This window comes from Prionailurus bengalensis, chromosome E1 (assembly GCF_016509475.1).
Source record: "Prionailurus bengalensis isolate Pbe53 chromosome E1, Fcat_Pben_1.1_paternal_pri, whole genome shotgun sequence".
NCBI classification, from domain to species: Eukaryota; Metazoa; Chordata; class Mammalia; order Carnivora; family Felidae; genus Prionailurus; species Prionailurus bengalensis.
Window position 1 is genome coordinate 57,894,224 of NC_057347.1, and position 19,891 is coordinate 57,914,114.

General features: G+C 64.6%; 1 protein-coding gene across 9 annotated transcripts in view; it reads right to left on the reverse strand.

Moving 5' to 3' along the window:
- RBFOX3 (RNA binding fox-1 homolog 3) overlaps window positions 1-19,891 on the reverse strand; it is a 450,056-nt gene that overhangs the window by 13,180 nt on the left and 416,985 nt on the right. For 7 of the 9 annotated variants that reach the window (XM_043585741.1, XM_043585743.1, XM_043585748.1 and 4 more), the window contains 3 exons: window positions 8,158-8,412; window positions 2,594-2,731; window positions 538-591 (listed from right to left, as the gene is read on the reverse strand). In XM_043585741.1, coding sequence (XP_043441676.1) covers window positions 538-591; window positions 2,594-2,731; window positions 8,158-8,412 — 447 coding nt within the window. The remainder of the gene's footprint in view (window positions 1-537; window positions 592-2,593; window positions 2,732-8,157; window positions 8,413-19,891) is intronic. The other 2 variants (XM_043585744.1, XM_043585740.1) reach the window with 1 other exon arrangement.

A 19,891-nucleotide genomic window follows, 5' to 3' on the forward strand; every position in this document is an offset into this window, starting at 1 on the left:
TGGCGCCTCCGAGAGGACAGGCCAAAGCCATGAAAGAGATGCCAACCCGGCCAGGGGCCAGGACTGTGTCACCCTAATGCCACCTGGGGGGCAAAGCTGTGTTTCAGGACCTCCTGGGGGCAGCCCCACCCCCCATCACCCTAGGAGCCTGGATGGGGGGGTCTTCTCTTCCCTGAGCAGGGAGCAGGGCCTGTCTTTGCCCACCCTGCGGCCGTGCCCACCGGCCTCGGGGCCAGCTCCCAGGCAGGCCGGCGGCCCCCTGGCGGGGCGGCTAGGCGGCTGGGGACCCGGGGCTCAGCGGGGGCGCGGACAGAGAGGTCCCGGCAGCTCAGACAGAAAGCATCGCAGCTGCAGCAACGACACAGACAGCGGGGTGGGGGGGCGGGGGGGGCGGAGGAGCGGGGAATACAAGCACCCGTGTAGCTCAGGGGTCCTCGGGCTCGAAGCTCTCCAGGAAGGAAACGCACATTTCACACGTTAGCCTGGCGGGACCTACAGCCGGCGCTGTAATGGTGGCGGCCTCTGGGCGGCACCCACCTTGGAGCCCCGCTCGTTAAAAATGATCTCCACGTCTAAAATTTTTCCGAATTGCTGCAGAGACAGAGAGGGGGGGTGGGGAGACAAGGGAGGATGGGTTAAGACTGCCGGCCGGCCGGCTCGCCCGCTTCTCAGGAGACCCTCGCCTGCTGCCCGGGTCTGGCCCGAGCCCCCCTCCCCGCCCCCAGCCTCCTGCAGGGAGTAGGAGGAGCTCTAGGTGTAGCATGGTGGGGGGGACAGGAGACGCCTCCCCACATTCTCACGGAGCACGCATTCCCTGCCTGAGACCCGCGTGGGGGCCGAGGACCGGGGAAGGGTGCAGCGCGGTTGGAGTCGCTCTCCTCTCCCTGCCGGGACCTGCCCCCAGTTACCGATAGCCACCTCTCATTCACACTAGAGGGTAAAGGGCTACAGACAGGTCCTTCCCAAAAGCCGATGGGCGGGAGCCCTCAGAAGAGACAAAGTGCTATGGACAGACCTGTGCTGCCAGCGACCTGTGCTGTTTGGGGCCGGGCTGTGTGGGGTGCAGGACAGAACCGATCCCAAACTCTACTTGACTGGGACATACCGGCCAGGCAGGCCCGGATGCTCTGGCTGCCCCCTTCCTGCCCCATCACCGGCCCAGAATCCCCCGGGGCAGCCCTGTCTCTCTCACTGTCGCAGGAGACCACGAACCTGTGAAGGCCAAATCCCCGAGACCAGGTCCCGGGGGGGCCCTTCCGAGGCCTCTGGTATGTGTAGGCGATGGGCTTCCCCTCATCCCACAACACTGGGACTAGGGTGTCAAAGGAGCAGTGACGTGACACGGAAGAGGACAGCAATGCAATCTCAACTCTGACGAAGGCTGGAACAGGGCTGGTGCTGCCTGTCCTCGTGCGGGGACAGGTGGGCTGACGCTGTGGTGAGGGGACAGGGGACAGGCGAGTCGACGCCCCGGAGCGGGGACGAGGACAGGTGATCTTACGCTCTGGTGAGGGGACGGGCGAGCTGACCCCCTGGTGAGGGGACGGGCCAGCTGACACCAGTAGGTGTCTGCTGTATGGGGAAGAGGGATGGGACGTGACCTGGGGACCGAGGTCAGGGCGAGCTTTGTACAGCGGCCGCTTTAACTGGGGACCCCCAGGATCAAAGGGGTTGGCAGCTGCCGGGGCCCAGGCCGAGTGGGGCAGGATCCTGATGATTCCACATCCCAGAGGCCCCTCACTGTGTCTAAGCCCCCAATCCGACGGGGCCTGGCCTCCAAGAAGGGGAGTGGCTACTTGGGGCCAAGTGTGGGTGCCGGGTCCATCCTGAGTCCCCCCTCATGGCACCTCCCCTTTGGCAAATCCCATCTGGGTCGGGGGGTGGGGGGGGAGGGGGCGTGGCGTGAAGGCGGGGCTGGGGTTCAGAGGCCAGGGGTGGGGGCGGGCACAGTGCTGGCGGCGGGAAAGAGGGTTTGGGGTGAGGGCGGAGGCGCGGGAAGAAACGCGGGCCAGGCCCCCGGGGTTCCGTGGCTGCGCTGTTTGGGATGGATGGCCTGGCTGGTGCCGGCCTGCTCGCCCACCGGGCAGCCGCATGCAAGTCAGGCGGCCCAACAGAGTCGCCACGAGACTGGAGGCCCGCCCTGCTGGAACCAGCTGGGGGAATCCAGAAGGACGGTGGCGCGTGCTTGCTTCCCACGGTTTGAGCGTCTGCCCGGAGCCCCAAGGACACGGGCCCAGAGAGGGTGAGTGCTCAGCCCTCGGGCCCACAGGAGAGGCAGGGCTGGTCGGCTGCTGGGCCTCGTGGGGCCAGGAGGCCGAGCTGCCCCTCCCGGTGCCCTCTGAGGGGTGGTGGTCCCCTCCTGTCAGACCGTGGGGACTGAGGAGTGATAACCTAGCGGGCGCCTGATAACCTTTGGGCCTCGAGGGGCCTCTGAGAAGCGCCGAGGACGGGGGAAGTGGGGGTGGGGGTGGGGCGTGGAGGTGCTGCGTGTCTGGCTGCCACCCCTTCTTTCCACCCTGCAGGCTCAGGTCAGAGCTGGACCCAGGGGACCCCGCGTCGGGAGAGCCGGCACGGAGGGGCCGCAGGCACTCACCCCGAACATTTGCCGCAGGTCGGGGTCCCTGAACCGGAAGGGGATGTTGGAGACGTGTAGCCGCTTGGGCTGCTGCTTCTCTGTGTGGTCGGAGGAGTGGAGCGGCTGGCTGTCCGTCTGTGCCGCCTCGTCTGTCTGCTGCGGGGAGAGGACCCGGGCTGTGAGGTACCCCTCTGGGCCCCCGTCCAGTCCCGTCCCGTCCAGAGCGGAGGCTCTGAAGGCCAGACCCTCCAACTCCCTGGGCCTCCCGATCCTGGGGCTGGGGGCCACAGGGGGGCCGGGCAGGCGGTTCTCACTAGGTGCGGCCAGGCGGCACCTTGACCTCCGAGGCCCCCCCCTCCAGGCCTCTGCACGTGGCTGTGCCCGACACCACAGACGCCAACGTGGGGCCAGTGACCCTGGCCGGGTGCGCTGTCACCGCCTGGCTCAGTCCTGAGCACACAGGTCTGACCTTAGCGGTCCCTCAGCTGCACCGACTATCCTGACCCTCAAAGTCAAGGGTTCTCCCTTACCCCACACAACCCAAGTTCTGGGAGCACGGGGGCCTTTCTGGCTTCCTAGGCCTGATGAGAAGCCGGGGAGATGTCAGAGCCCGCCCCCAGGCACACATGCCCGCGAGGTGCTGCCCCTCATCCTAGCCCCCGTGCTGTGCAGCACTCGGACCCTCCGCAGGGACAGGCCACCAGCGCACCAGCAGGCCGGCCCCCAGCCTGGTTCCGTCGCTGCCGAAGCACGGTGCCGACGGCATGCGGCCTGGGCTCCATCGACGTGTGCCTGGTGGGCGAGCAGGTGACCGACCTGAGTCTCACTGTGGCTCAGCTCACTGGCGAGGCGAGTGGGAGTGTCCAGGGGCAGCTATCAGCCAGCGACAGACACGGTGGGTGGCACCCACCCCGGGGGCTCCACTGTGTCCCCAGGTGCCCCGCAGGGATGCCAAGGCTTTCTTGGGGTCGCGTCCCCGGCACTCTGCGTGGCCTTGCGTCCTTGTCCGGGGTCTGCGCCTCGGACGGGACCTTGGCTGGACACACGAGGGGCGCCCTGAGCTTCTCTCTGCCCGGAGGGAGCGCAGGGGGAGGGTCCCCCGAAGCCCGGGCTGGACTTCGCAAGAGTGGAGGTGCTGGTGGCCGCGGCCTCGCTCACGGCTGGAGGAGCACGGACAGCTGAGCAGCGGCGACGGTCGGGGTGCAGAGAGCCCGGGGAGACTCGCCCGGACACCGCTTCCCACGGGCCTCCGAGAACTGCCGCTTCGCTGGTTTCCTTTCTGCCGGGTTTCCTTGCCGGCAATCGAGGGGGCGCTGGCCGCTACCACAGGCCTCCCAGAGTTCGGACAGGTGAGCAGGGGGAGGCCCTGTGCCCGAGGCTTCCTCCCGGCTGAGGAAACGGAGCCCGAGAGTCAGAGCCTCGTCCAAGGCGACGGCTAGTGGCCAGAGGTCTGTCTGTGGGCTCCTGAGTGGCTGCCCTCAACGGCCAACCGTTCATCCTTTCTGGAAGGAGGGGGCCGCTGCCCTGCTTCGGCACTCGGCCAGGAGGCCTCTGGCCAGGCGCCAGGGTGCCACAGGCGAGGGGGGTGGACGTCATCAGCTCCGGGGCCGCTGGTCCCTCGCACTCGGGTCTGCAGCACACGGTGTGCGATCCCAGGTGTGGTTTGAAGCCACCGTCCTCCTGTTCCCCTGGGGACGTGTGTGACCCAGGGAGGCCATCCCACGAGCGGTGGGCCCCATTCTGCTGAGTGTGTGTTCTCTGAGCCCTCCTATCGGGCTGGCAAGAGTGACGTGTGTCCGAGGGTGGGGCTGTAGGTGATGGCGGCGCCTGGGCCTGGGGGCCACCACGCAGCCCCAGGAGCCAGTCTGCTGAGGCATCCGGATGGGGGGGTGGGTGGCAGGTCTGCGGGAGCAACGTCTGGCAGCTGCCTTTGGGCACCTGGGGGGTGCTGGGGGGCAGCCGGGGGCTCCTCCTGCCCAGCTAGGGACCTGCAAATGCCCAACAGTCCGGCCCGCCCCCCCAGTTGTCTTCCTCCCTTGGTCCCACTCTGCTGTGCAGAGAGCAAGCCTGTGCTAGTCCTCCAGAGGCTCGTGGGTGCCCCTGAATCAGAGCAGGGCCGGCCATGTACCCGCTGACTCTCCCGCTTTCTGGTTACGACAAAGTGTGGCTCTTTCCGTGCACTGGTCAGGGTGGGCCCAGCGCCCTCTGTCACTCCCGCCCTGCCCAGTGCATTTCACGCAGCCGTGCCCTCAGTTGCTCCTGGGTATGGGTGACGGAATCCCCCTAAATTTGGGGATTCGGCCGGGGAGGGGCATGTAATGCCGGCTTGGGACCAGCAGAGGGCAGCGGTCAGCTTAGCCAGCTCGCACCCAAAGGAGCGGGGGGAGCCCTGGGCACACAGTGGAGGGGCGCGGGAGGGCGCTGACGGAGTGAGGCGCCTGCGGCCTTCCTGGACTGAGTCTCTACCCTGGGCCTGTCCTCACAGCAGGGCTGAGCCCACTGTGAGCCTCCACGGTCCGGGGGCCTCCTCCGGGCCTCACCGTAGAGGCCTTTAAGGGGAGCCAGCTGAGGGCCAGGAGGGGGAATGGGGCGTCGGGGGGGTCATATGGGATGAATCGTGAGTGGGGCCAGGGCACAAGCAAGAAAGGAGCCCCCTCACCCGAGCGCAGCTACACGCAGAGGCAGGTGAATGGGTTCAGTGGCTGTTAAGACAGCAAGATGGGCGAGTGTCCCCGGCGGGGAGGGGGATGCGGTGGGGGGTGGGCCGGGCTGTGCTGCCTTTCCCTGGGACTCCCCATTTCTTTCCTGTCTCTTTTAAAGCAATCTTTGGCCCCAGGGCTCCAAGGCAGGGAAGAATGAAGCAACAGTGACCACCTCCCCACCGGCCTCCCTCCTGTCCCGTCTGGCCACAGCGTCCTTGTCCTTCTCCGTGTCACCTTAGCCATCACTCAAGGCCAGGAGCTGACCCCTGGTGGGTTAGAGGCAGGGTCCACATGCCACCCAGGGCACCTCCATCCCCAGAGCCTGCAGCCCCTTCACCTGGGGCTCCCCGAGGTCACTCAGCACAGAGAGAGGCCTAGAGAGACCCTAGTGGGGGCCAGCGGCCTGGCGGGCACTCAGGCAGCAGGCCAGGACCTGGCAAGCTGGCCTGGGAGGAGGCGTTCTCCACGGGCGGGTAGCCTCAAGCCATCTGTTTGCGGCATCTTCTTCGTCGTAAGGGGCAGCCCCCTCCTTGGCCAGAGCCGTGCGCTCCCACCGCGGACTCTGGGCCACGGAACGTTCTAAGCTCTCTGCCGGCCACTGCACCTGTTGCACTGACGCTGACGGATGGCCTTGTCTGTCGGCACCCTGCCAGCGTGGTGGCGGCATGCGGCTGAGTCTCCCCGGGCTGGGGGGGACCGGGGGGGGGGATACATCTGCTCTTCCCCTCTGCGCTGCGACCAAAGTCCACCCTTTTCCTTTAGCTTAAAGCTCCAGGAGCGAAGCACGCAGGGGACCGAAGACCACAGCTCCTGCTAGCGTGGCACCTGCTGGCTGGGGAGGACAGAGAGGAGGCTGTGGTGAGCGGAGGACCCCGCCCACAAGGATGGGATGTGTGACCCAGCACAGAGGTGTTCAGGCTTCAGCTGGGAGCTCTGGGCAGCTTCTCTGGAAAGAAGAAGGTAGCCAGCGGAATCTCAGAGCAAGATCTCCTCTCCTCCCAAGGTGGGCAGCCTCTGCCTGTGGAGACACTCCAGGGGCTGAGTGCTCCTGGCCTCCAGCGGTGGCCCAGCTCTTTGCCTGGGTGTCTTCGGGTCCTCTGCAGGGCTCAGGTAGCCCCGGGGCATGATGAGTCCCGGTTGCTCCTCCTCCGTATCCCTGGATGGAAGACCTATGGACCCTGACCCCCTTGCAGGGACTTGGAGAGACCCGAGCCGACCGAAGGAAGGTCAAGGCTCCCCATTCACCAGGCCCGGGCGCTGTCCTTGGGAGGCTCTCGGCCTGGGAAGTGAGATGCTCACCTCTTGGCACGAATCCTTTCTGGGACTCCTGAGTCCCTTCCACGACCCATACTCTGTCCCATGACTGGCCCCCTGTTGACTTTTACATCCTTGACTGGTGGGAGCCGGTGGCCACCGCGGGGCAGGGTGGTCATTTCTTCCGTGTGCCCCCAATGCTGGCTCGGTGCGCGCCCCCGACAACCGTCTGCCCAGTGAAGGAAGACATCATGCTTTCCCCTGTTAGGCCTCATCTGGTGACGCAGGATGTCAAGCAGGCCCCCTGGCTGGTGTCTGCCGTGCAGGTTTGCGTGGTCGGCCCCCCACTCCGAGGCATCTGCCTGTCTGGCCATCCTGTCTCTTGTGCTTGCTCCCAGGGCAAATTCCCGGGCCTCAGTGTCTGCTCACGAGGTCACATCGCGGGAGGTTTGGCCGGACACATGCTTTCCCATCAGAACGGGCCCATCTGCCAGCACTGACAGTGCACAGAAAGGCCCCTCTCTCTGGCTCTGGTGTGAGCACACCCCCTCGTAGGTTTCAGGAAGCAGAAGCAGACAGAGCGGCCCTAGAAGTACGTGTCAGCTCCGGGTTCCAGGACCCGCGGTGTCGCCTTTTCCCCCTGTAGGAACCCTGGGGGGGGGGCACCCATGGGATGTGGGGACGCAGGGAGTGGTCAAGTTGACTCAGGCTGGTGGCAGTCCGCACGGGGAGGAGGGGCAGCGGCTGGGCCCCAGACGAGGGCTGGGGCCAGCCCAGCGGGCAGGTGCGCCCACACAGGGAAGGTGGGTAGTATCTGGATCCACACGGTGCCCCCACACCCCCGGCAGCCAGGCTGGAGCAGGGGGAGGGCTGAGGGAGCGCAGGGCAGGGGCGCCCATCGGGACGCTGCCAGGGCGGGGCCCCTCCCGGGCGGCACAGGGCGCGCTGGCCTCCTGCCCAACCCCTGCCAGCCAGTGCTGGGAGGGAGCCAGCAGGGACAGCCGGATGCCCCCAACGCCCTGGGGCAGGCAGGGGCGGGCGCCTGGAGGAGGCACTTGGGAGGGCCAGGGAAGGGCTGGAGCAGGCGGGGTTCATTCAGGCTGGTCCCTGGGAGGGGGCTGCCCTCGTGGGACGCCCACCCTCCCAGGCCGGCCGCTCGCTCCCGGCCACAATCCTTCGCTGTCAGGGAATGTCTGAGAAGCGGCCGGCTCAGCACTTTCTCCTCGGAGCCGCATTACGACCACATAATCAAGGCTCTCTGATTGGAGGGCAGCCGGGCGGGTAGATTACGAGCGATTAGAAACGATCGCCGTGCCCGCAACCCGAGACACGCGAGGGGCCCCAGGCCTCCTCTCCCGCTGCCCCGTCCCCACCTGCACAGACACCCGGGCCCGGGCCTTGGCCGGCCGCGGGGGTCACTGCCCACCCGAGGTGCCTGGCCTTGGTGTGACAGAGACCCTCGGTGTCCGAGGCTGAAAGCCCCTTCCCTGGGGGCAAGGACCTGGCTCCCCAGCACGAGGCCCCTCCTGGCCCCTGACCTGCTGGCCTGCACGGCCCTGCCGAGCCTCCCCTCTGGGTGGGCATGCCCCCCCCCCCCGAGGCTCCGGGCTCCAGGGGCCCCCTTACCGGCACAGTCTGGGCCCCAGCGATGGGTTGCGTGCTGGCCTCGGGGCCCGGCTGCTCGGGGTGGGTCTGTGCTGGTGTGTACAGGGTCATGCCGTGCTCCGGGGGGACCGGGGTCTGGCCCGAGTACTCCTGCGTGGGGTGCGGAGGGGGTGGCGCGTACTCGGCGGGGATGCCGTTCTGTGGCGGAGGGGGGTACTGGGCGGGGGGGTAGGGCTGGGCCATCGCTTCAGGCGGAGCCGTGGCGTCCTGATTGCCCTGTGGGGGGAAAGAGAGTGGCTGGTTAGACCGTTGGCGGGCCCCGTCCCTGCCCACCTTCCTTGTGAGAGGTCACGGGCTGAACGGGGGCGGAGGGGGGCGGGTTCCAGAAGCTCCCGTGGCCCCTCTGCATTGCCCAGGCCCCCGGGGTGGTGGACTCCCCGACACGGGGCTCCAGATCTGAGCCATTAGAGGGGACTGCCGGGGCGGCAGGTGTCTGGGGAGCTTAGGGCTCGAGACCACTCATGCACACACTTGTCGTTGTCAGACCTGAGGCCACTAAAGTCACAGGAAACCGTAGGAAAGGGCCCCACGCGACGTCGTGCACCCTGTACCCAGCATCAGCCAGCGGTGACCTTTCGTGACGCCATCCCACTGATCCAGACAAGCCACAGAACTCTCTCTCGTTACCCTTAGCGCCACGCCCACACCCTCCTCCCCGAGGAAGGCTTTCAGCCTTGATTTTCCCGTTGGTGAAGGAGGTGATCAGAGTTGATCCCGCAGAACTCGGAGTCCGCACCACACGGCCCCCCCGATGGCCCTGATGGAGGTGTGGTCTGTGGGGCACGGAAGGTTCTGGCTCTGTCTCGACGACAACCCCTGAGCACATCTCCAGAAGACCCCACCCCACCCTTGCAGGGCTGCTGCCCCAGGCCCTGGGCAGGATCCCGGCAGAGCAGAGGGGTCTTCAAATGGGGAGCCTGGGCCCAGCAGCATCACCTGGGATCTTATCAGCAGCGCAAGGTCTCGCCCTCACCCCAGACCTCCCGCTGCAACCTGGGCACCTGTGGGAGCCCCTGATGTGGCCCTGGGAGGAAGGGGCCCAGAGAAGGGACTGGGGGTCCTCAGGCTGTCAGAGTGGAGGTGGTGGGGAGGGCGGGCTTTCAGCAGCCCCTCTGAGCAGGCGAGGCACTCTCTGGCCTTCTGAGGGTGTCCCCAGGGGAGAGAATGCCATCTCTGAGAATCCCGCCCGCCCGCGCAGAAGGACCCCTGCACAGACTTACGGTGTTTTCCTGATGTCTCCCTGGGGAGGAGCCCCGTGCACTCCCATGTTGCCCCTGTCACGCCGACCGACCGTGGCGGGTTTCGAGGCTTGTTTCCTTGTCCACCCCTCCCCCTGTATGAGATAGGTGCTCCTCTGCCCCGTCCTTCATCGGTTATACTCATTCACCCATAACTGTGGGGGCGCCAGGCCCAGGGCCCGTGGCGGAGAGTCAGGCGGGATGGGCAGCCCGGCCCGTGCAGACTGCAATCCGGAGCGGGGGTAAATTCGGACAATTACCCAGAGCGTGAGGTGCCCTGGCCTCAGGAGGGTGTTGGCGAACGCGCGAACGCCCCGGGCTGGGTGTTCTGTCTTCCGGCCGGGGCCCTGTCCACCTGCCCACCTCCCTGCTAGTGGGGGGCTGGGGGCCCACTCTCTGCCAGCACCCCCCACCCAGTGCCAGCCTCCCTTCTCAGCGCCCACTGCCCCTAACTCCTGTCCTTCTCCTCGTCCTGTGCAAAGCTGCCGGGTCCCACCTCTGTCTGCAGAGACTGAAGCCCGGGCAGTGCCGGAGTTCCAGAGAGCAGGAGGGGAACACGCGTGTGCATGCACACACGTACACTCGCGAGTGCACGCCCTTCGCTGGACATCCCCCCTCACCGCTCCAAAGTAGCCCGGGAGGTCCCACTACCTGCTGTGAGCAGATGTGCTGGCGGGGGAGGGGGTGGGCTCAGGGCGGGGAAGGGTCAGGTGAGGGGAGGTGGAGGGTTGGAGGAGGCCAGGGAGGGTTGGAGGCCAGGGCAAGGGGTGAGGGGAGCGGGAGGGGGCAGGAGGAAGAGGAGATGGCCAGGGTAAGGGGGAGGGCACTGTCAGAAGCCTCCAGAGATCAATTAACTGATAAATATTTGATCAGAACCTTCACTAACATCTTCCCAGTGTCCCCGCTTCCCTACCTCCTCCAAGGCCCGGGAAGGAGGGGCTCTTCTCCCCTCCGTGCCTTCTCACCCCACCCCCACCTCTCCCCAGCGCCCTCTTCCCTGGGTCCCCTCGGGACTGAGTGACAGCAGAAGCCCCGGCGTTCCCCGCCCCGCCCCCGCCCCACACTGCAGTGGCTCCCTGGGCTGGACACAAAGGCGGGACACCAGGCAGCATGTTTGTGGTTACTGAGTGCCGGGGTCCGGAGGCGTCTGGGTGGGCAGGAGGTGGCATTTGGGCCATTTAGCACAGGACAATAAATCAGCACGTCTGAGAACATGGTGCTCTCTGCTTTGCAGACATTAACTCACTTAATCCCCCTCCAACCCACAAGGCGAACAGCGCTCCCCATTTCCCAGCCGATAAAACTGAGGCACAAGGGCTAAGTGACTGGTCAGGCTGCCATGGCAGGAGCTGGGAAGGCAGCGCAGGCTGCCCGGCCCTCAAACCTCTGCCTCTGCCCCTCCACGCACAACTGTGGCCCTTCGCGGGGGTGTCTCTGCGGGGGGTGAGGTTTTACAGCTGAGTGACAGAGTTCAGAGCCTGGGCTACACAGGCAGGGCTCCCTCTTAGCCCCTGGGTGGCCCTGGGGGACCATCCATCCTCTTTGACAAGTTCCCTCAATCTGCAAGAGGTCGTCACGGCGCCCGGACAGAGGAAGTGCAGCGTGAAGGCTGGCAACTGTGACTCGGGGGGTCTTGGGGAGATCCTCACCAGCCCTGCCTTGTGTCTCCCCCACACCCGCGCTGGAGGTGGTTGTGGTCAAGCGAGTGGCTCTCACCCTGGCTGCACACCCCACGCCTGGAGCCCTCCCCAGGGCGTCTGAGTCAATTTACATCCAAACTGGCCCAGGAGGTGCTGATGTGCACCCGAGGGGACCTCGGGCCGGACTTGATGGGAAAGCAGGGGGTACCAGGTGCACCCTCGGGGCTCGTCAACGCCTGACCCAAAGAGGGCAGCATGGCCAGTGTCACCACGTTCTTTTTCTTCCTTCTTTCTTGGTCTGCTGGGGCCAGAGTCAAGGAGAGGCTTGGCTCTGAGGCATGAGCCGAGCAGAGTCCTCCTGCTGGGCTGGGGGCTCGTCTCAGCCGGCGGCATTTCAGAGCAGCCTGTGAACATGTCTGGCTCCCCAGGGGACTGGAAATTCCCAGAGCACGAGGGCAACTCACTCATTCTCTGCTCCCGCGTCCCTGCACTCAGCACAGCACTTCACCGCACTCGGAAGAGTCTCAATGCACATCGGATGGGTGGGCGGGTGGATGGATGGATAGGTGGATGGAGGGATGGTGGATGGAGGGATGAATGGACGGACCAATGGACAAATAGGTAGATGAATGGGCGGATGGAGAGGTGAATAGATGGATGAGTGGATAGAAGGATGGAAAGATGGATGGATGGACGGAGGATAGGATGGGTGGATAAAAGGATGGGTGGAAAGATGGATGGACGGACAGATGGATGATGGACAGACGGGTGGATGACTGGATGGATGTATGAATGGATGGGTGGAAAGATGGATGGATGGGTGGAAAGATGGATGGATGGACGAATGGATGGATGGACAGACGGATGGATGTATGAATGGGTGGGTGGAAGGATGGATGGATGGACGGACAGATGGATGGATGGACAGACGGATGGATGGACAGACAGATGGATGTATGAATGGATGGGTGGAAAGATGGATGGATGGATGGATGGATGGATGGAAAGATGGACGGATGGATGGATGGACAGACGGATGGATGTATGAATGGGTGGGTGGAAAGACGGTTGGATGGACAGATGGATGGATGGATGGGTGGAAAGATGGACGGATGGATGGATGGACAGACGGATGGATGTATGAATGGGTGGGTGGAAAGACGGTTGGATGGACAGATGGATGGATGGATGGGTGGACAGGTGAATGGATGAGTAGCTGGACAGTTATCATCCCACTCCCTTTTCCTCTCTCGTGTCATCACATTAGCCTGATAAAACCAGTAAGATCCAGCTCTGCCCACTGTACTCCATGGCCCACACCGCGGGAGAACAACAGAAGATCACCCTGAACGATTCACTTAAGTTCACCGACTCCTGATAGAAGCAGGCCTGGCATGGCCACTCGGCTGTCGCTCAGCTCTGGGGGACCACTGCAATCCCTCCCGTGACCGGAATGGGAGAACCCCCTGGACCCCGCAGCCTCGTCAGCCTACACCCCCGATTCACTGCTTCCCCACAGAGCCTCTTGAGTGAGCCGCCTGGACCTCTGGCCCCCAGTCCCTCTGCTCCCACACTTTCTCAGCCCCACTCCCAACTGGCTTTCCCGGCACCGTTTCCCGAAACCACCTTCGTCAAGGTTCCCCCGTCTGCCATGCTGAAAGCCTCGCTGGGCCTCATCCCTCAGCAGCACTGGAGGTGCGGACCGCTCCCCTCTCCAGAGACACTGTCCTCCCTCGGTCTGGTCAAGCCACACTCTGTTCGCTCCCTGGCTCCGTTGGAAGTTCCTTCTACGTCTGCGTTACTGTCTCCTCCCCTCTCCCCAACCTGTAGACGCTAGAGGCCCCCAAAGCCCAGTCCTTGGACCCTCTCTTCTGTGGCCATCTTCACTACCTCAAGGTTCTCAGTCTCGATTTTAAAATAGCCGCTGTATGTGGGCCAACCCCAAGTTCTATATCCATCCCGGGCTCTTCCCCACAATTCCGCGGTCTGCACGCCTCATACGCACGAGTCGAGCTTGACCTCCCCCTCCCCATGGTCCCCGTCAAACTGCCCCTCTTGAGGTCTTCCGCATCTCAGGAAACACCCCTGCCCACAGGCCAGGGCTCAGCCCTACACCTGGGGTGACACCTTTCTGTCCACCGCAAATGATCAAGCAGGAAGTCCTGTCGGCTGCACCTTCAACACGTGCCCAGAACCCAACCTCCTTGACCAACTCACCGCTCCCACCTGGGTCCGGCCCCCACGACAGTCCGTCCTCTCCGAGTAAAATCCAGAGTTCCGACGTGGCCCGTTAGCCCTGCCTGACCTGGACCCCCTAATCTTGGGTCCTCACGTCCTGCTTCACCGTCCTCGCTTGTTCTCTGCTGGTCACAAGGGTCCCTGCTGTCCCTTAAACATCCAGTTCTGGCCTCAAGGAATTTGCACTGGCTGTTCCTTCCGCAGGGATGCCGTTCCCCGCACACCCCATGGAGGTCTCCCCTCCTTCAGGGTCACGTTCTCAGGGAAGCCCCCGCTTTGCACTCCCCATCCCCTGACCTGGCTTTGCCCTTCTCTGTCTCAGAGTCCCGACGCGGCCATCATGCACGGTCTGCCTCCCGCCCCAGGACGCCGTCTCCAGGCAGACCTCACCTGTTGCCGAATCATCTCCTGCACCCAGAGCGTGAGGACACACAGTAGGACTGTGACAGAGGCGCACCTCGCGGACGAGCGAACGTGTCGTGACAGCGGTCACCAACAGAGCTAAGTGTGTCCCCAGTGCCAATGCACGGAGTCCCCACAACAAGCCTGGGGGCCGGGCTCCGTGGGAAAGTGGGGGGCGGACAGCCTGGGCCGTGCTCCGCATCTCATGTTCTCAATTCTGCGGGACGGGTATTTCGATCGCCACGTTTACGGAGAGGGAGTGGAGGCACGGAGGCAGAGACCAGGGCACCCGCCGGGGGTTCCGGAGCAGGTGAGCACACAGAGCCCTTCCGTCCCACACCCTCCGCTGCACGCGTGCTCACTCCAGATGCGAGGGGGGGACGGCCCGAGGCGAGTCTGCAGGCGGAGGGTGGTGGCCTGCCCGGTGCTGGGCTGGAACCCGCCCCTTCCAGCTGCTGCCGGCTCACGAGTGCACGAGTGCTGACCCGGAACATCGTTTTCCGACTCCACGTTTGGTGACCTCACCTTGGCAGCGTGAGATCGGCCAGGGTGGGAGCATCCACACCCCACGATCTGGCAAGTGCCACCCTTCAGGGCTGGGTCTGTCCCCGGAGAGCTGGCTGTTAAGACCCTGGGGCCCACGTCCCGGCAGAGAAGCGGTACCGAGCATGACCGTCTGCAAAGCCAGAGTTAAGGGCGGCCCGAGCAGCTTTACGGAGCCCCTCCTCCGAGCCTGCGTTTGAATGGGAACGAGGTGCAGGCTGTGTCCGCGAGGAGCTTGTGGCCCAGCAGGAGCCAGCCACGCCCAGAAGACACTACCAGAGGCTGGATGGAAGGTGCGAAGTTCCAGAAAGATCGATGTGCCTGCATCTGGCAAAGGGGAGCCGAGGGGAGCAGATGTCCCGTGTGGCTGGCCTTGAGGGTGGGGCCGGGGCTCTGTGAGTGACTTCACCTCGGGTCCGCCATCTGTCCAGCCAGCCTGGCTCTCCCCTGGCCCGAGAGGTGACAAGCGTGGGCTGCACCTGTGCCCTCTGGTGTCCGCCCAGAGGAGAGCGCGTCCGGGGTATTTAGTCCCTGGCTCCCTCCCCGGGAGGCTGTCTCGGGCTGGCTGTGACCTGGGGCAAGGGGGCCTGGCTCTCCTCTGGAGGGTGACCCTCCCTCCTCCTCGGGTCCACTGGCTGCTCCCTCCTCACCCCGTCCCGAGGTGGCGGCGGCTCGGTCCCCGTCAGCGCTGGGGTCCTGCGTGCTCCCCGGCACTCCCCCTCTGTCCACCCTCCCGACGCTGCTGGAAACAGTCTCACGTGGAATTACCCCACGGCGAGGGAGGGAACCAGCTACTCCCTCCTGGATCCTGATGACGTGCTCTGCTGAAGGACCAGGCGGGCGTCCCTACAGGGGGGTGGGTCCTCTCGAGGACGCCTTGCCGCTGAGCTGCCTGGTCTTGGCCCCTGCTCCCCGAGGGGCTGCCCGTGGCACCAGGATCCTCAGCTGCTAAGTGACACCAGGCTCAGCCTTACCTCTTGGTCTGTGGAAGAGGACGGCGTCCTGTCTGCCTGGAGGCAGGGGCTGGGAGGGAGGAACCTTCATCTTTAGGATCTAGAGCTGAGTTCCCCCCAGGTATCTCTGCCCATCCCACTGGCCCAAAGCATCCTCCGCCTCAGCCTGAATTCCCAGGTCCCCCGGCCGGTGTGTTCCCGTCCTGCTGGGGTGAAGGTCCCCGTAGGTGTGAACGGATGGACTGGTGGGATGCTTGGGGAGCAGGGTCATTGGGGGAAGGGGAAGGGGTCAGTAGCAGCCAATGGCGCCCCCCCCGCCCCCCAGACCTTCTCTCTGCAGTCCCTCTGGCTCCTCCGCTCACAGTCCCTCCAGGACAATCAGGCTAATTGCCTCTTGGACTCCTCACCCCAGGAAGGAGGGCGCCGCAGGCCCCGGGCCCGCAGGCCAGGCTGCGGCCGGGAGACTGGCGGCACAGGCTGGGCAATGAGCCATTTCTCCACCCCTGGGCAAAGCTGGCTCCCAGACAGGGCGGAGGAGGGGGCGAGGCAGAATGGCCGAATGGCCCTGGCGTGGACCAAACTATTAGGGCGTAACGTGCCCACCCCACTCTGTCCCATGGCCCCCTGCCCGTCAGGTGTCGGACCCCCACCCTCACAGCCGTGCCACGCACACCCGTATGTTCCCAAGTCACCAGCGTCTGCTGAGCTCCACTGCCTGCCTGGCACCAGGGCACATCCCGGTGGTGAGCAGGGCCTGCCCTTGGGGCCCTGCAAACTCAGTGACCTCCTGGTGACCTAAGAGTTGGGGGTCACAAGCTACGTTTCATAGAGGGGACCCTGCGGCCACAGGCCATGTGATGAGTGAGCTGGAGGTCTGGGGCACTCGCAGTGTGGAGGTGGACGTGGCAGAGGCCAGCGGGGAAGCGGGCAGGGGACCGGGTCTTGGAGATGTCTCTGCACACGTGGCTGGAACCACAACGGGGCAGACAGACGTCACCTTCCCAAGCCCTGGCCATAGCCTGCTCATCCAGAGGCACACAGCATGGGATGATTCCCAGGGCCAGGAAAATAGGAGGGCTGGTTTCCAGAGGACACCTGTCCAGAGAGCCCTTTGTGAGCACTCCTGGCCCATCCCCCAGCTCCCCTGAGAGAGGAGAGGAGTCAGGCTGGGGCTGGCCTCCGGGAGGCAGGAAGTAGCACCCAAGTCTTAGGGGCCTCCAGTGACAACTGAGACAGGGGACCTCACGGCTCTGACCTCCCAGCCTGGAGGTGGGATGGCCCTGTGTCCCCCGCCCCCCGGCCCCCAACCCAGGCACGCACACATGAGGCGGTGGCCCCATCTCCGACCGCGGGCGACACCCAACCTGCCCGCCGGGCAAACTGGGACCCTCCCGTCTCCGCCTCCCTGCCAGGCGCCCCCACTGGGTTCTGCTCGCTACCAACGCGAAGGCTCCTTCGGTCTTGGGACAGCTCTGCCAGAAAGCTCCTCCCTCCACGCACTGAGCTGAAACCTGCCTTCTGGAAACTTCCACCCAGCACCCGGTTCAGCCTCGGGGCCTGCACCCCCGCAGTCCACGGACTCACGCTCCCGTGGCTGACGCTCCAAGGAGCGGAGAATCCACACGGCTACACCTGCCACTGTTGCTCCCGGTGCACGTCCAGGATCGTGCTGTGGTTGCTCCCGTCTTACGGGTGAGAGAAGGCAGGCGAGCAGCCGTGCCTGAACCCAGGCCGGTGTCCTGGACTGTCGCCACGGCTACAGCACCTTCCCTTTCCCAGGTGCAGGGGGGTCTGGTATGGGGGCCACGGGAGGGAGTGTCACGGAGCAAGGGGACCACTTGGGACAACGCCATGAACCGTGGGAAAGCATCCGGACGCTCAGGATGGGTGACAGACAGGAAAGGGGTGGAGAAGAGTGTCCCTCGGGGCATAGAGAAACATCACTAACACATTTCGTTGTCTTCTCGGAGGGGACCTTCCTGTTTTCTTAATGTGCCAATCACGGGAAAGTGAAGTTTTGGGGAAAAAGACGACGAAAGTATGGGAAGGCACGGGGACGAAGCCGGGTGCAGGATGACGTCAAGGGGACGGGTGCCCACTGACTCTCGTCCCGGCAAGCCCCCGCGCCAGGACTCTTTTAGCATTGCTGCCACCATGATGCTTGGTTCTGGCAGAGAGGTGCTGCTGTGATTCAAAGAGCGCTGGGCAGGAGTATCTGCTTTTCTGGATATTTCCAAGGATGGTGGAGCCCGGCCCTGCCTTCAGGGACAACCGGGATCTCAGAAAGGGACCCTGGAGGATGTTCTACCCGCTCAGCTGGGGAGGAAGTCGGCAGCGGGGAGGTGGTGAGTGCAGACAGGGCGGGAGGGTGAGCTATGGAGAGCAGGCACACCACTGCCAGATACGCACGAGGACCCACCGGCTGCCAGGTTCTGGGTGCCTGGGGCGCACCAGTGAGCACTGGTCTCTGGGACCAGACACCCCTGTGGAGGCCCCCTGGGCATTAGCTAAATTTGAAATGCATGATGTGATTTTCAGGGGCAGCCAATTAGCGTCTCCATGGCGGTTGGCTCAGGTTAACCTTCCCATCCTGGGCCGCCAACTGAGAGCAGGGGCCTGGCCCGGAGGCGGCTGGTGACTCACAGAGGGGCTCCCCACGCACACGGCGGGGGGCACAGAAATGGAAATAAACAGTCCCAACAGCGATCCCAGGGAGAAAGAAGGGGCTGCTCCAGGATTCAGCCGGGGTCACTGGCACGGGGGCCAAGGGGGTGGACAGCCGCAGCACACGGCTTTCTCCCTCGCAGGCTCTTGCCCTCTGACTCAGTTGCATCCTTAGCCCAAAACAGGCCATCTTCATGGCTCACGGGCTTCTGACCCCAACTTCTGGGGCTCAGGCACTGGCAGGAGAGCATCCTTGCCAGGCGGGAACAGAGGCACTCCAGCCAGCCCAGGCACCCCGGGAAAGCCGGGTCCTAGCAGTGAGAGGGTGAGCCTGGGAGCCCTGGGGGGCAGGCCCAGCCCCCAACTCCTGCTGAGACCCCACCGGGCCCCCTTGCACCCCATCCAGCAGATTCACAGCAGAGGCTTCGCTCCTGGACACCTCATGCCTCCCTCCCCAAGTTCAAGATGTTATTCCAGAGGTGTGCGGTGGGAGGCAGTGGTGGGGAGTCCTTGCTGGTGAGCACCTTAAGGCCAGAACCTTCGGGGTGAGGGTTGTCTAAGCAGGACATGCTGGGGCACGCCTCAGGGCACAGCTGGGCTGCTATCACAGAACAGGCAACCCGAATGTGCAGGGTGATACCTTAGCATTCTAGAATTCTATTCTAGAATTCTATTCTAGAACGTTCTAGGATTCTATTCTAGAACGTTCTAGGATTCGATTCTAGAACGTTCTAGAAATCGATTCTAGAGCATTCTAGAATCTCCGCGGTAGGGGTTGGGGGGAGGGTGTGGAGCTCCAGACCAGGAGAGCCCTGAGGGCCAGAGCTCTTCACGAGGAAGTGAGCCCCTGACACAGTTCAGGCACACAGCAAGTGCTTGGTAAATGCTCAGTAATGCGGGGGATTGTGGGAGTGACAGCCACTGGTCGAGGGTTTTCGAGAGCCCGGCACTGGGCTCAGGAGTAACAACGTGCTATTTCGTGTGACGGTCAGACGACCTGTGAGCTGGCCTCCTCCAGAAGTTGCTTGCCCGCGCGCACACAGCCAGCACGTGGCAGAGCTGGGATCCGGGCCCAGGCCCGGCTGACTCGGAGCCACTGGATGCTGCCAGACCGGCACGGACTGTTGTCTGAGTAGGAGCAGAAGGGGGTGTGCCCTCCACCCACTGCCTGGAAGAGGGTCGAAGGCCCGTGGTGCTCGTTCCCCGTCCCAAGACTCAGGAGGCCTGTTTTGCCGCTCGCTGATCCTGCTTCGCAGACACCATTCTAACCGAGCCGCCGGCCAGGGTTTCCTGAGCCCCTCCTGAGAGCCCACCTCCGGGCTGGACGCTTCCCTCTGGTGCTCAGAGGGCTCAGCCCCGGGCCCTCCCGTCCCCACCTCGGTCTTAGCAACTGGCTCTGTGGTGGGTGCGTGTGTGGGCGGGGGGGGGAGCCCTGCTCTGTGGCGTCTACGGTTTCCGTGGTGGAAAACTACCAGCAAGAAGCGTCTGAACGCGGGGCTTGCGGGGACGACTCCAGAGACCCTGGGGCGGGAAAGGGGGCCGCCCCGGTCGGGCTCCCGATTCACCTCCCTGGTCTGAGCAAGAGGAGGTGTGGGAGGGCCAGGGACACGGTGCTACGTGTGACGGGGCTCTGCGCAGGGCTGGGGCAGGGGCTGCTGGGAGACCAGTGGTCGGCGGGCCAGGGAGAAGGGGGGGGCAGCGCTGCTTGCTGGGTGGGAGGCTGGGGGCACGAATCCACCTGAGCGACTGCTCCCCCCACTGCTCCATCCAACCCGTCTGTGCCCTGGCAGCGGCTTTCGTGTCGTTTATTAATTAGGGCTGTCGGATGGCGCATCATACTCCACGTCATCGCATTCAGGGACCGTTAGGCTGGCTCTCGGCGGCCTCTCCTCCTTTCCTCCTTCCTTCTCCGCGAGGGGTCTGGTGCCTAGGCCGCCCCGATGCCCCAGAATGCGCAGGGCGCACCGTGTGTCTGCTCCCGCCCCCGGGACCGGGAGAGACTTTGGGGGAAAGGCAG